Genomic DNA, 13,370 nt, shown 5'->3' with positions numbered 1-13,370 from the left:
CACGGGGTACGACACGGGGTATGACACGGGGTAGGAGACGGGGTAGGAGACAGGGTACGACACGCGGTGAAACGCGGTAGGAGACAGGGTACGACACGCGGTGAAACGCGGTGCGACACAGGGTATGACACGGGGTACGACTCGGGGTACGACACGCGGTGCGACACGCGGTGCGACACGGGGTATGACACGGAGTACGACACGGGGTATGACACGGAGTACGACACCAGGTATGACGCGCGGTATGACACGGTGTACGACACGGCGTATGACACAGGGTATGACACACGGTGTGACTACACGGTACGACACACAGTATGACACACGCTACGACACACGGTGCGACACACGGTACGACATCCGGTGCGACACACGGTGCGACACACGCTACGACACACGCTACGACACATGGTACGACACATGGTACGACACACGCTACGACACACGGTACGACACACGGTACGACACACGGTACGACACACGGTACGACACACGCTAGGACACACGGTGCGACACACGGTGCAACACACGCTACGACACACGGTACGACACACGGTACGACACACAGTACGACGACACACGGTGTGACACCCGGTACGACACACGGTGCGACACACGTTATGACACACGATACGACACACGGTACGACACGACACCTGGTACGACACACATGGTACGACACGGTGCGACACGACACACGGTATGACACACAGTACGACACACGGTATGACACACAGTACGACACACGGTACGACACCCGGTACGACACACGGTGTGACACCCAGTACAACACACGGTACGACACCCGGTAGGACACCCGGTACGACACACGGTACAACACCCGGTATGACACACGGTACGACACACGGTGCCACACTCTGCATAAGAGTGTCTGCTTAATGACTCAAATGGAAACATGTGTCTGTGTGCCAGTTGTATTTTATTCCCACGCTATACATCATGCCCATGCCCATCTTTATGGTCAATCAGTCAGAGGGTTGTTCAAGCATCCTAAAACAATGAGTTTTCTCTGACACACTACGTTCTTCGCTTCCGCACTTCACTATCTGACAGTGCACTTATTACAGACGTATTACTGCTATTAGGCTCATTTGTGTCTGAAATGGTCATATAATGTCCATGGCCCAAAAGATCAATGCTTCTGTGCTATGGCTTTGGGTCTATACGGTCACATGATCTCATGCTATAGGCCTGGTTAGGTTGACCTTACACTTTCTGATCCCAGAATACACTGCCTGTGATGACTCAGCTGGATGACATGACATCATTAAGACATCTATATCTAAAAGACCATGTCACATATTCTCCCAGTTTCTCAGTTGAAGTTGGATGTACTGTTGGATATTCTGTGTATAGGGTCAGAGACTAGTGAGCTGTGTCAGTCATACTGTAACAGTCTACTGTAAAAGACTGTGTTCCAGTGAGCTGTCAGTCATACTGTAACAGTCTACTGTAAAAGACTGTGTTCCAGTGAGCTGTCAGTCATACTGTAACAGGCCACTGTAAAAGACTGTGTTCCATTGAGATGTGTCAGTCATACTGTAACAGGCCACTGTAAAAGACTGTGTTCCAGTGAGCTGTCAGTCATACTGTAACAGTCTACTGTAAAAGACTGTGTTCCAGTGAGCTGTCAGTCATACTGTAACAGGCCTCTGTAAAAGACTGTGTTCCAGTGAGCTGTCAGTCATACTGTAACAGGCCACTGTAAAAGACTGTTCCATTGAGATGTGTCAGTCATACTGTAACAGGCCACTGTAAAAGACTGTGTTCCAGTGAGCTGTCAGTCCTACTGTAACAGGCTAGGTGCATTGGTGCAGTAGCGCAAACTGTACATCTACAGTCCAGCACCTTGTTGTGTGATATATTCCCGGACTCCAGGGTAGTTTCACAGTTTAAAATTGTATTGTAATATAGTGACACAGCTTTAGGTTTTTAAAGCCAGGCTAACCAAGGTTTTTATGGGCTTAAAGGATGACGTTCCAGTGAGCTGTGTCTGTAGCATTAGGTGCAGTGGGTTTACAAGCTCTGCTAATGGCACATCTCTCTAATGTGTTGTTAATGCTCCCCCTCTTCTCCTCTCTCTGTTTCCTTGTTTCTCTCTGTTTATCTATCTCACTCTCTCTTCCTGCCTCTCTCTCTCTCTCTCTCTGTATCTCCACCTCTCTTTTACTCCCCCTTTTCTCATTCTTTCTATTCTTTCTCTCTCTATATCTCTCCTCTACCTCTCTCTCCCCCCTCTCTCTCTACCTCTCTCTTGCTCTACCTCTCTCTCAATTCAATTAAAACGTCAAATTAAAGGGCTTTATTGTCATGGGAAACATATGTTAACATTGCCAAAGCAAGTGAAGTAGATAATGAACAAAAGTGGAATAAACAATAAAAATGTACAAAATGTTAAATCTCTCTCTCCCTCCATCTCTCTCTCTCTCTCACTCTCTCTATATCTCTCTACCTCTGTCTCTCTCTCTCTCTCTCTCTCTCTCTCCCTCCATCTCTCTCTCTCTCTACCTCTCTCTCGCTATCTCTCTCTCTCTCTACCTCTACCTCTCTCTCTCTCTCTCTCAACCTCTCTCTCTCTCTCTCTCTCTCTCTACCTCTCTCTCTCTACCCCTCTCTACCCCTCTCTCTCTACCTCTGTCTCTCAGGTCCCTATCAGGGAGAATAGTAGGAGGCGTGTGGTGGTTTTTCACTCTCATCATCATCTCGTCCTATACGGCCAACTTGGCTGCTTTCCTCACAGTGGAGAGGATGGTCTCCCCCATAGAAAGTGCTGAAGACCTGGCTAAACAGACTGAGATCGCCTACGGAACTCTGGATGCCGGTTCCACCAAAGAGTTCTTTAGGGTGAGTAACGGAACATCGGAATGCTGTTGCTAACAACAGGTCCATCAGCTAGTTGGTACACCGGGTTGATCATCTAGGTCAACTAGTCATTCAGGGGCCAATCCTATCATCCACTTAAAGTCACATTTTCACTTATTCTCCCATTGACATCAATGCATGACTTAAGTGAAAGTTAGGATTTGACCTTCAGCAATTACTGCTGGGAACTCGGTACAACTGGCTGGTCGGCTAGTTTTAGTACAAATGGTCAATCGGCAAGTTCTGTGGCAGAATACATTGTAAAAAGAGAGTGTTTTGGTCTGATATCATTGGGTGGCAGGTAGCCTGGTGGTTAGAGTGTTGGTCCAGTAACCGTAATGCTACTAGATTGAATCCCAGAGCCGACAAGGTAAAGATCTGTTGTTCTGCCCCTAAACAAGGCAGTTAACCCACTGTTTCCAGGCCGCCATTGTAAATAAGAATTTGTTCTTAACTGAAACCAAGTCCCTGAAACCTCTTCAGTACAGCTGTACACTTCCATTTACTACCGTCAACACGGTATCTCTGACAAAAGCCATCCCGTATTTCAGTCAAAACCACAGAACATGTCATAATGTCGGGGTACGGAGGAGCATGTAAAGTGCTTCTTGAAACGTGACGACACATGAATGGGGATTTTATGCAGTGGCAATTTAGTTATGTTGGTCTTTTGAGACAGTTAGTCTGATCAGCAGAAAGTCTGATTGCTAATGACGTGTCTAACTCACACACACGCACGCGCATGCGCACACGCACACGCACGCACGTACACACACACACACACGCATGTACACACACACTCTCTAATCAGAGAGTCCACATCAGCCCTACAGTAACTCAGAGGGGTCAGCTCACCAAACCTAATAAGCTGGCTGCGGCTGCATGGTAAATTGGAGCTGAAGATCTCCAGTCCAAACAGAGGAGATGGAAGGAAGCCATGTATCCGCCGGCAGAGGGGGACCGACGAGCCAATTAAGTTATAAATGATTAACCAAATTCTCATCCGAGAGTTCATCCATCCCCTTATCAGCCTACATACAATACAACACAGCGCATTGTGCCAGAGTGGAGGAGTTTGATTACAATGTACTATAACACATCACTGTGATACTGGAATATATAGCTAGGGCCAACAGTGGGTATTAGAGCAAGTGAATTGAAACAGTGTGGACATCTTGCAAGAAGTAGCAACTCAATTGTGGAGGAGGTACATTAGAATGTACTGTAACACATTGTTATGATCATGGATAATTATGTTTATAATCATTTGGTATTTATAACCTATATTTATAGTATAACATATTAAATGCTGTTGGGAATATGTTATGATGTAGTTTAAAAGTTCAAGTACTGTTGAGGCAATGAGACGACGGAGAGAGAGAGTGGGTGTACTAAAACCTTATATCTTGTTATGAGAAGTGGCAATTAGCGAATGTGTATGTAATGTGCAGAACAGTGGACACAGCCAGGGACGAACATGGATAATGAATACTGTAAAAGACACACACACTTACTGAGGCCTGGTTGGGAAGCTGAAGACAGATTTCACGTGTTCCATATGATGAGTGTCCTAGTTCCTGCCGGAGCCTTCAGAGTGGATATGAGGTGTGTCCTAGTTCCTGCCGGAGCCTTCAGAGTGGATATGAGGTGTGTCCTAGTTCCTGCCGGAGCCTTCAGAGTGGATATGAGGTGTGTCCTAGTTCCTGCCGGAGCCTTCAGAGTGGATATGAGGTGTGTCCTAGTTCCTGCCGGAGCCTTCAGAGTGGATATGAGGTGTGTCCTAGTTCCTGCCGGAGCCTTCAGAGTGGATATGAGGTGTGTCCTAGTTCCTGCCGGAGCCTTCAGAGTGGATATGAGGTGTGTCCTAGTTCCTGCCGGAGCCTTCAGAGTGGATATGAGGTGTGTCACGTTGTTCCCAGGACTTTAATTAAAACTGGAGAGAAAAAAACACTGATTAATGGGCTCAAGTTCTGTGTGTGTGTGTGTGTGTGTGTGTGTGTGTGTGTGTGTGTGTGTGTGTGTTGGTGTGTGTTGGTGTGTGTGTGTGTGGTTGTGTGTGTTGTGTCTGTGTGGTTTTACTGTTTACTTATGCTGCATATATATATTTATATTAGATGGAAGGAGGTTCCATGCATTCATGACTCTGTATAATACTGTGTATTTTCTTGAATTTGTCCTGGACCTGGGGACTGTGAAAGACCCCGAGTGGCACAACTGGCGGGGCAAGTGTGTGTGTCAGTGACTAAGCAAACAGTTAGACATTTCCAACACATTCATGTTTCTTATAAAAACAAGTGATGCAGTCAGTCGCTCCTCAACTCTCATCCAAGAGAGACTGGCAGCATAGATTATATATCAGCCCTCAGATTACAATGAAGAACAAGACCTGCTGCTCTGTTCTGGGTCAGCTGCAGCTTAACTAGGACTTTTTTTTGTAAAAAAAAGCAGTGCATCTCTTTGTTACGGACAGACCACTCCCCATCTTTACAACCATTGAATCTATATGTTTTGACCATGACAGTTCACAATCTAAGGTAAAACCAAGTAATTTAGTCTCATCACCTTCTTCAACAGCCACACCATTCATTACCAGATTCAGCTGAGGTCTAGAACTTGGGGAATGATTTGTACCAAATACAATGCTCTTAGTTTTAGAGATGTTCAGGACCAGTTTATTACTAGCCACCCCTTCCAAAATGGAATGCAACTCTTTGTTAAGGATTTCAGTTACTTCACCAGCTATGGTTGCTGATGCATATATGGTTGAATCATCAGCATAGATGGACACACACACTTTGTATAATGCCAGAGGCAGGTTTTTGTAAAACATTGAAAAGAGTAGAGGGCCTAGAGAGCTGCCCTGTGGTACACCACACTTTACATGTTTGACATTAGAGAAGCTTCCATTAAAGTAAACAATGTGAGTTATATTGGAGACATACACTGTAGCTCTGATTCCAATAAATGGCAGAGGTTGAAAAGCCATAACACAAGTTTTCTCAACAATGGGTTATTGTCAATAATATTGACAGTTGCACTGAATTCTAACAGTACAGCTCTCACAATTGTGTTATTATGTATTTATGTCAGTGCAGTACACGTTGAGTGCCCTACTCTATGCATGCTGAAAATTTGTTGTTAATATGTTTACAGAGAAATAGTATTGCATTTGGTCAAACACCATTATTTTCCCAACAGTTTACCAAGAGCTGGCAGCAGGCTGATAGGTCTGCTGTTAGAACCAGTAAAGACTGCTTTGCCATTCTTGGGTAGTGGAATGACTTTAGCTTCCCTCCAGGCCTGAGGACAAAGACTTTCCTCTGGGCTCAGATTAAAGATATGACAGGTAGGAGTGGCTATAGAGTCAGCTACCATCCTCAGTAGCTTTCCATCTAATTTGTCAACGCCAGGAGCTTTGTCATTATTGATCGATAACAAACATTTTTCCACCTCTCCCACACTAACTTTACATAATGCTTTTCTCTCATTGTAATTTATTTATGCCTAAGTACGTGTGTGTGTGTGTGTGTGTGCGTGCGTGCGTGCGTGCGTGCGTGTGTGTGTGTGTGTGGTGTGTGTGTGTGTGTGTGTGTGGTGTGTGTGGTGTGTGTGTGTGTGTGTGTGTGTGTGTGTGTGTGTGTGTGTGCGTGCGTGCGTGTGTGTGTGTGTGTGTGGTGTGTGTGTGCGTGCGTGCGTGCGTGCGCGCGCGTGCGCGTGTGTGTGTGCGTGTGTGTGTGTTTTTCGGGAACCACATTTGGGTCTAATTAATCCCATGCGGTAGATCCCAGCTGGAATCTTTAAATCAGTCACAACATTTCAAACAGAATTAATTATGTCATCGTCCTCTGACACTCCGGCTTTTATATTTGATGAATTCACCTGGCTTCTTTTTATAGAAAGGTACAGTGAGGCTGGAGAGCACAGCAGAACTTCATAATGTCGTGTGTGTTTGGAAAGTTTCTCACTCCCACTAAACGATAGAAAGCATTATGTGACTTTCAAAGAAAAAGACCCCCCCCCCGTCCAAAGAGCAGAGAATCCAATAGGGGTCCATATTGATAATATACCAGTTGATCAAGCCTGTACAACGCGCTTTCTTGGTGTTTTGATTGATGATAAGTTGTCATGGAAACCACACATGAAGTCAATAACTTCTAAAATGGCAAATAAATATAGGGATACATGTCAAAATGAGATGTCTTCTAAACAGAAGCACTGCTCTTAGTCTCTATCACACAATGATCTTCCCATTCATCAGTTACTGTAACAGGGGCCAGCACACACCTTACCAAATGACTATCAATATATCGCCTGCAGAAACGCTCTGTAAAAATAATATCATTAGCATCACTTTTCAAACAATTAGGACTCCTGAATATTTATCTAATTAAATAACTTCGAGTTGCTCAATTTGTTAAACGGCTCTTTAAATAAATGATCTTTCATCAAAAAACTATTTCACCATCACATATGAATTCCATAATTACTCAGCAAAGAAACAAACAGCTACGTCACCCACATTCAAGAACAGACCATTCTCAATAAATAATCCCCTTCAGAGGACCTATGATCTGGAACTCACTCCTGCCTGATTTTGACAAGCTTTCCCCGTCAAGAGGCTCCTACTGTCAGTCACAGCTTAAAATCCCCCATAGCTGTCTTTCTATCTGCAAGGAAAGGGTGCAGCAAAACGTAGGGTGAATCATTTCCCACGAATGTGTTCATCATCCCCAAGATGATAGCTAACATCTATGATAACATCTATAAACATCAAAAAGCGTCCTCTCTCCCGCAAGTAAACTACATTCACAGTACATGTAGCCCTGTAGACTGTCTCCATTTTTAGAAAATAATTTCCCAATTTTGTACACAGTTAGTGTATCCAGATATCCCTGATCTCTCCTCCTCTCCTCTCCTCCTGTCATCAAATGGGACAGCTGACAGTGGAGAGAGGGAGAAACAGGGCTGGTGAGCCCAGTGGACGGCTGCAGGGTTCTCCTCTCTCCTGGCTGTGCTTCTTATTCAGACTAGCCTACCCAGTCTGGGTACTCCCTCTCCAGCCTCTACTCTCCACTCTGTCCCTCTCCAGCCTCTCCTCTCCACTCTGTCCCTCTCCAGCCTCTACTCTCCACTCTGTCCCTCTCCAGCCTCTCCTCTCCACTCTGTCCCTCTCCAGCCTCTACTCTCCACTCTGTCCCTCTCCAGCCTCTCCTCTCCGCTCTGTCCCTCTCCAGACTCTCCACTCTGTCCCTCTCCAGCCCCTACTCTCCACTCTGTCCCTCTCCAGCCTCTCCTCTCCACTCTGTCCCTCTCCAGCCTCTACTCTCCACTCTGTCCCTCTCCAGCCTCTCCTCTCCGCTCTGTCCCTGTCCAGACTCTCCACTCTGTCCCTCTCCAGCCTCTCCATTCTGTCCCTCTCCAGCCTCTACTCTCCACTCTGTCCCTCTCCAGTCTCTCCTCTCCACTCTGTCCCTCTCCAGCCTCTCTCTCCAGCCTCTCCTCTCCACTCTGTCCCTCTCCAGCCTCTCCTCTCCACTCTGTCCCTCTCCAGACTCTCCTCTCCACTCTGTCCCTCTCCAGCCTCTCTCTCCAGCCTCTCTTCTCCTCTCCACTCTGTCCCTCTACAGCCTCTCCACTCTGTCCCTCTCCAGCCTCTCCATTCTGTTCCTCTCCAGCCTCTCCACTCTGTCCCTCTCCAGCCTCTCCATTCTGTTCCTCTCCAGCCTCTCCTCTCCACTCTGTCCCTCTCCAGACTCTCCTCTCCACTCTGTCCCTCTCCAGCCTCTCTCTCCAGCCTCTCCTCTCCTCTCCACTCTGTCCCTCTCCAGTCTCTCCTCTCCACTCTGTCCCTCTCCAGCCTCTCCTCTCCACTCTGTCCCTCTCCAGCCTCCCTCTCCAGCCTCTCCTCTCCACTCTGTCCCTCTCCAGTCTCTCCTCTCCACTCTGTCCCTCTCCAGCCTCTCCTCTCCACTCTGTCCCTCTCCAGCCTCTCCTGTCCACTCTGTCCCTCTCCTCCCTCTCCATTCTGTCCCTCTCCAGCCTCTCCTCTCCACTCTGTCCCTCTCCAGCCTCTCCTCTCCACTCTGTCCCTCTCCAGCCTCGCCTCTACACTCTGTCCCTCTCCAGCCTCTGCTCTCCAATCTGTCCCTCTCCAGCCTCTCCTCTCCACTCTGTCCCTCTCCAGCATCTCCTCTCCACTCTGTCCCTCTCCAGCCTCTCCATTCTGTCCCTCTCCAGCCTCTCCATTCTGTCCCTCTCAAGCCTCTCCTCTCCACTCTGTCCTTCTCCAGTCTCTCCATTCTGTCCCTCTCCAGCTTCTCCTCTCCAGTCTCTCCATTCTGTCCCTCTCCAGTCTCTCCATTCTGTCCCTCTCCAGTCTCTGCTCTCCATTCTGTCCCTCTCCAGCCTCTCCTCTCCACTCTGTCCCTCTCCAGCCTCTCCTCTCCAATCTGTCCCTCTCCAGCCTCTCCTCTCCACTCTGTCCCTCTCCAGACTCTACACTCTGTCCCTCTCCCGCCTCTCCAATCTGTCCCTCTCCAGCCTCTCCTCTCCACTCTGTCCCTCTCCAGACTCTCCACTCTGTCCCTCTCCAGCCTCTCCAATCTGTCCCTCTCCAGCCTCTCCTCTCCACTCTGTCCCTCTCCAGACTCTCCACTCTGTCCCTCTCCCGCCTCTCCAATCTGTCCCTCTCCAGCCTCTCCTCTCCACTCTGTCCCTCTCCAGCCTCTCCACTCTGTCCCTCTCCAGCCTCTCCATTCTGTTCCTCTCCAGCCTCTCCACTATGTCCCTCTCCAGCCTCTCCATTCTGTTCCTCTCCAGTCTCTCCACTCTTTCCCTCCTCAGCCTCTCCATTCTGTCCCTCTCCAGCCTCTCCTCTACACTCTGTCCCTCTCCTCTACACTCTGTCCCTCTCCAGTCTCTCCACTCTGTCCCTCTCCAGCCTCTCCATTCTGTCCTTCTCCAGCCTCTCCATTCTGTCCCTCTCCAGCCTCTCCTCTCCACTCTGTCCCTCTCCAGCCTCTCCATTCTGTCCCTCTCCAGCCTCTCCTCTCCACTCTGTCCCTCTCCAGCCTCTCCATTCTGTCCCTCTCCAGCCTCTCCTCTCCACTCTGTCCCTCTCCATTCTCTCCACTCTGTCCCTCTCCAGCCTTTCTCTCCACTCTGTCCCTCTCCAGCCTCGCCTCTCCATGCTGTCCCTCTCCAGTCTCTCCATTCTGTCCCTCTCCAGTCTCTCCATTCTGTCCCCCTCCAGTCTCTCCACTCTGTCCCTCTCCAGTCTCTCCATTCTGTCCCTCTCCAGTCTCTCCATTCTGTCCCTCTCCAGCCTTTCCTCTCCACTCTGTCCCTCTCCAGTCTCTCCACTCTGTCCCCCTCCAGCCTCTCCTCTCCATTCTGTCCCTCTCCAGTCTCTCCATTCTGTCCCTCTCCAGTCTCTCCAGTCTGTCCCTCTCCAGTCTCTCCACTCTGTCCTTCTCCAGTCTCTCCATTCTGTCCGTCTCCAGCCTCTCCTCTCCACTCTGTCCCTCTCCAGCCTCTCCATTCTGTCCCTCTTCAGTCTCTCCATTCTGTCCCTCTCCAGTCTCTCCATTCTGTCCCTCTCTAGCTTCTCCTCTGCAGTCTGTCCCTCTCCAGTCTCTCCATTCTGTCCCTCTCCAGTCTCTCCATTCTGTCCCTCTCCAGTCTCTCCTCTCTAGTCTGACCCTTTTCGCAATAAGGCACTAAAGTAAAACTGCAAGAAAATGTGGCAAACGAATTAACTTCATATCCTGAATTCAAAGCATTATATTTGGGCCAAATGCAACATAACACATCCCTGTGTACCACTCTTCATATTTTCAAGTAAGGTGGTGGCTGCATCATGTTATGGGTATGTGTGTCATTAGCAAGGATTATGGAATTTTTCAGGATAAAAAGAAACGGGTTCATCATGGATCTAATGTTATTGATATTTTAGATAAAACCCCCACTAAATGATTCAGAACACTAATAAATCATTTGTCTTGGTAAAATGCATTTTATAACATAAGGAAGTGACATTTCATCACAAAAGCACGTTTTCCACCCACTCTGGGCAGTGAGTGGACCCCCTACAGGTTAGAATACATATAACAGGACACTGGCCAGGTTAGAGTGGGCAGATTGGGTGGAGCCTTGATGAGGGTGGTGAGTAGAGGGAGGGAGGAGAGGGAGGGAGGACTGGAGGAAAGGAGGAGAGGGAGGGAGTAGAGGGGGAGGAGAGGGAGGGAGGATAGAAGGAAAGGAGGAGAGGGAGGGGGAGAAGAAGGGGGGAGAAGGGGAGGGAGGAGAGGAGGAAAGGAGGAGAGGGAAGGAGGAAAGGAGGAGAGGGGGAGAGTAGAGGGGGCATGGGAGGGAGGGAGTAGAGGGGGAAAGAGATGGAGAACAGGAGGAAAGAAAGGAGGAGAGGGGGAGGGTAGAGGGAGGGAAGAGAGGGAGAACCGGAGGAAAGGAGGAGAGGGGAGAGTAGAGGGGGAGGAGAGGGAGGGACGAAAGGAGGACACGGGGAGAGTAGAGGGGGGGGGAGGGGAGGGAGTAGAGGCGGGGAAGAGAGGGAGAACAGGAGGAAATGAGGAGAGGGAGGGAGGAAAGGAGGAGAGGGAGGTAGGAAAGGAGGAGAGGGAAGGAGTAGATTTGGGGAGGAGAGGGGGGAGGGAGGGAGGACAGTATGAAAGGAGTAGATGGAGGGAGGAGAGGGGGAGGGGGAGGGAGTAAAGGGAGGGAGGGAGGGGGAAAGGAGGAGAGGGAGGGAAACGGAGGGAGGGGAGAGGGGGGGAAGGGGAGGAGAGGGAGGGAGGGGTAAAGGGAGGGTGGACAGGAGGAAAGGAGGAGAGGGAGGGAGAGGGAGGGTGGACAGGAGGAAAGGAGGGAGGGAGGGAGAGGGAGGGAGGGAGGAGAGGGAGGGAGGATAGGAGGAAAGGAGGAGAGGGAGGGAGGAGAGGGGGGAGAGAGAAGAGGGAGGGAGGATGGGGAGGAAAGGTGGAGAGATGTATCCTGAACCGGAAAGAGAGACTTCAAATGCAAAGAAGTACAAAAGGGTAGACCGTAGCTCACTGCAATCCATTGTGCACCAAAAAACATCAGTCCCCCAGCTCTTGTCAGTGTGTTTGGGTATGGTGCTGGGTAAGGGAAGGGGAGCCTCCTACAGCAGAGATTACAGGCTTTTTGCATAAAGGGAGAGCCTGACAAAAGGAATGACAGGCTGGGTGTGAGATAGAGATAACCTCCAAGGAGGAGAAGGGCTCTCGGAGCGTCCTGCCGAACTTCAGATGAAGAGAGAGAGAGAGAGAGAGAGAGAGAGAGACAGAGAGAAAGAGACAGAGAGACAGAGAGAAAGAGACAGAGACACAGAGACACGGAGACACAGAGACAGAGAAAGAGACAGAGACACAGAGACAGAGAGAGGGAGACAGAGAGAGAGACACACAGAGAGAGAGAAAGAGAGACAGAGAGAAGTGAATCTCTAAAACAATACAGAAATACACTACGGAAAAAGAAGGAACAGCACGACAGAAATCAGCTCAATGTAATTGAAGAATCCATAGATTTTAACCACTTCTGGGAAAATTGGAAAACACTAAACAAACAACAACACGAGGAATTATCTATCCAAAATGGGGATGTATGGGTAAACCACTTCTCCAATCGTTTTGGCTCTATAACATGGAATAAAGAGCAAAAACATATACATGATCAAATACAAATCTTAGAATCAACTATTAAAGACTACCAGAACCCACTGGATTCTCCAATTACATTGAATGAGTTACAGGACAAAATAAAAACCCTCCAACCCAAAAAGGCCTGTGGTGTCGATGGTATCCTTAATGAAATGATCAAATATACAGACAACAAATTCCAATTGGCTATACTAAAACTCTTTAACATCATCCTTAGCTCTGGCATCTTCCCCAATATTTGGAACCAAGGACTGATTACCCCAATCCACAAAAGTGGAGACACATTTGACCCCAATAACTACTGTGGGATATGCGTCAACAGTAACCTTGGGAAAATCCTCTGCATTATCATTAACAGCAGACTCGTACATTTCCTCAATGAAAACAAAGTACTGGGGAAATGTCAAATTGGCTTTTTACCAAATTACCGTACAACAGACCATGTATTCACCCTGCACACCCTAATTGACAACCAAACAAACCAAAACAAAGGCAAAGTCTTCTCATGCTTTGTTGATTTAAAAAAAGTATTCGACTCAATTTGGCATGAGGGTCTGCTGTATAAATTGATGGAAAGTGGTGTTGGGGGCAAAACATACGACATTATAAAATCCATGTACACAAACAACAAGTGTGCGGTTAAAATTGCACAAAAAAACACACATTTCTTCACACAGGGCCGTGGGGTGAGACAGGGATGGAGCTGAAGCCCCACCCTCTTCAACATATATATATATATATATACATATGGGGCAGCAGGGTAGCCTAGTGGTTAGAGCGTTGCACTAGTAA

The 13,370-nt window shown here is 48.3% G+C and overlaps 1 protein-coding gene across 4 annotated transcripts in view; it reads left to right on the top strand.

Annotated features, from left to right (window-relative positions):
- Nucleotides 1–13,370, top strand: part of LOC112220583 (glutamate receptor 3-like) — a 336,694-nt gene that overhangs the window by 296,258 nt on the left and 27,066 nt on the right. For all 4 annotated transcript variants that reach the window (XM_042303401.1, XM_042303400.1, XM_042303402.1 and 1 more), the window contains exon 12: nucleotides 2,667–2,865. In XM_042303401.1, the coding sequence (XP_042159335.1) occupies nucleotides 2,667–2,865 (199 nt within the window). The remainder of the gene's footprint in view (nucleotides 1–2,666; nucleotides 2,866–13,370) is intronic.

Source organism: Oncorhynchus tshawytscha, linkage group LG21 (genome assembly GCF_018296145.1).
Source record: "Oncorhynchus tshawytscha isolate Ot180627B linkage group LG21, Otsh_v2.0, whole genome shotgun sequence".
Taxonomy (NCBI): Eukaryota; Metazoa; Chordata; class Actinopteri; order Salmoniformes; family Salmonidae; genus Oncorhynchus; species Oncorhynchus tshawytscha.
The sequence above is the reverse complement of the archived record's forward strand: the minus strand, read 5'-3'. Positions and strand labels throughout refer to the sequence as shown.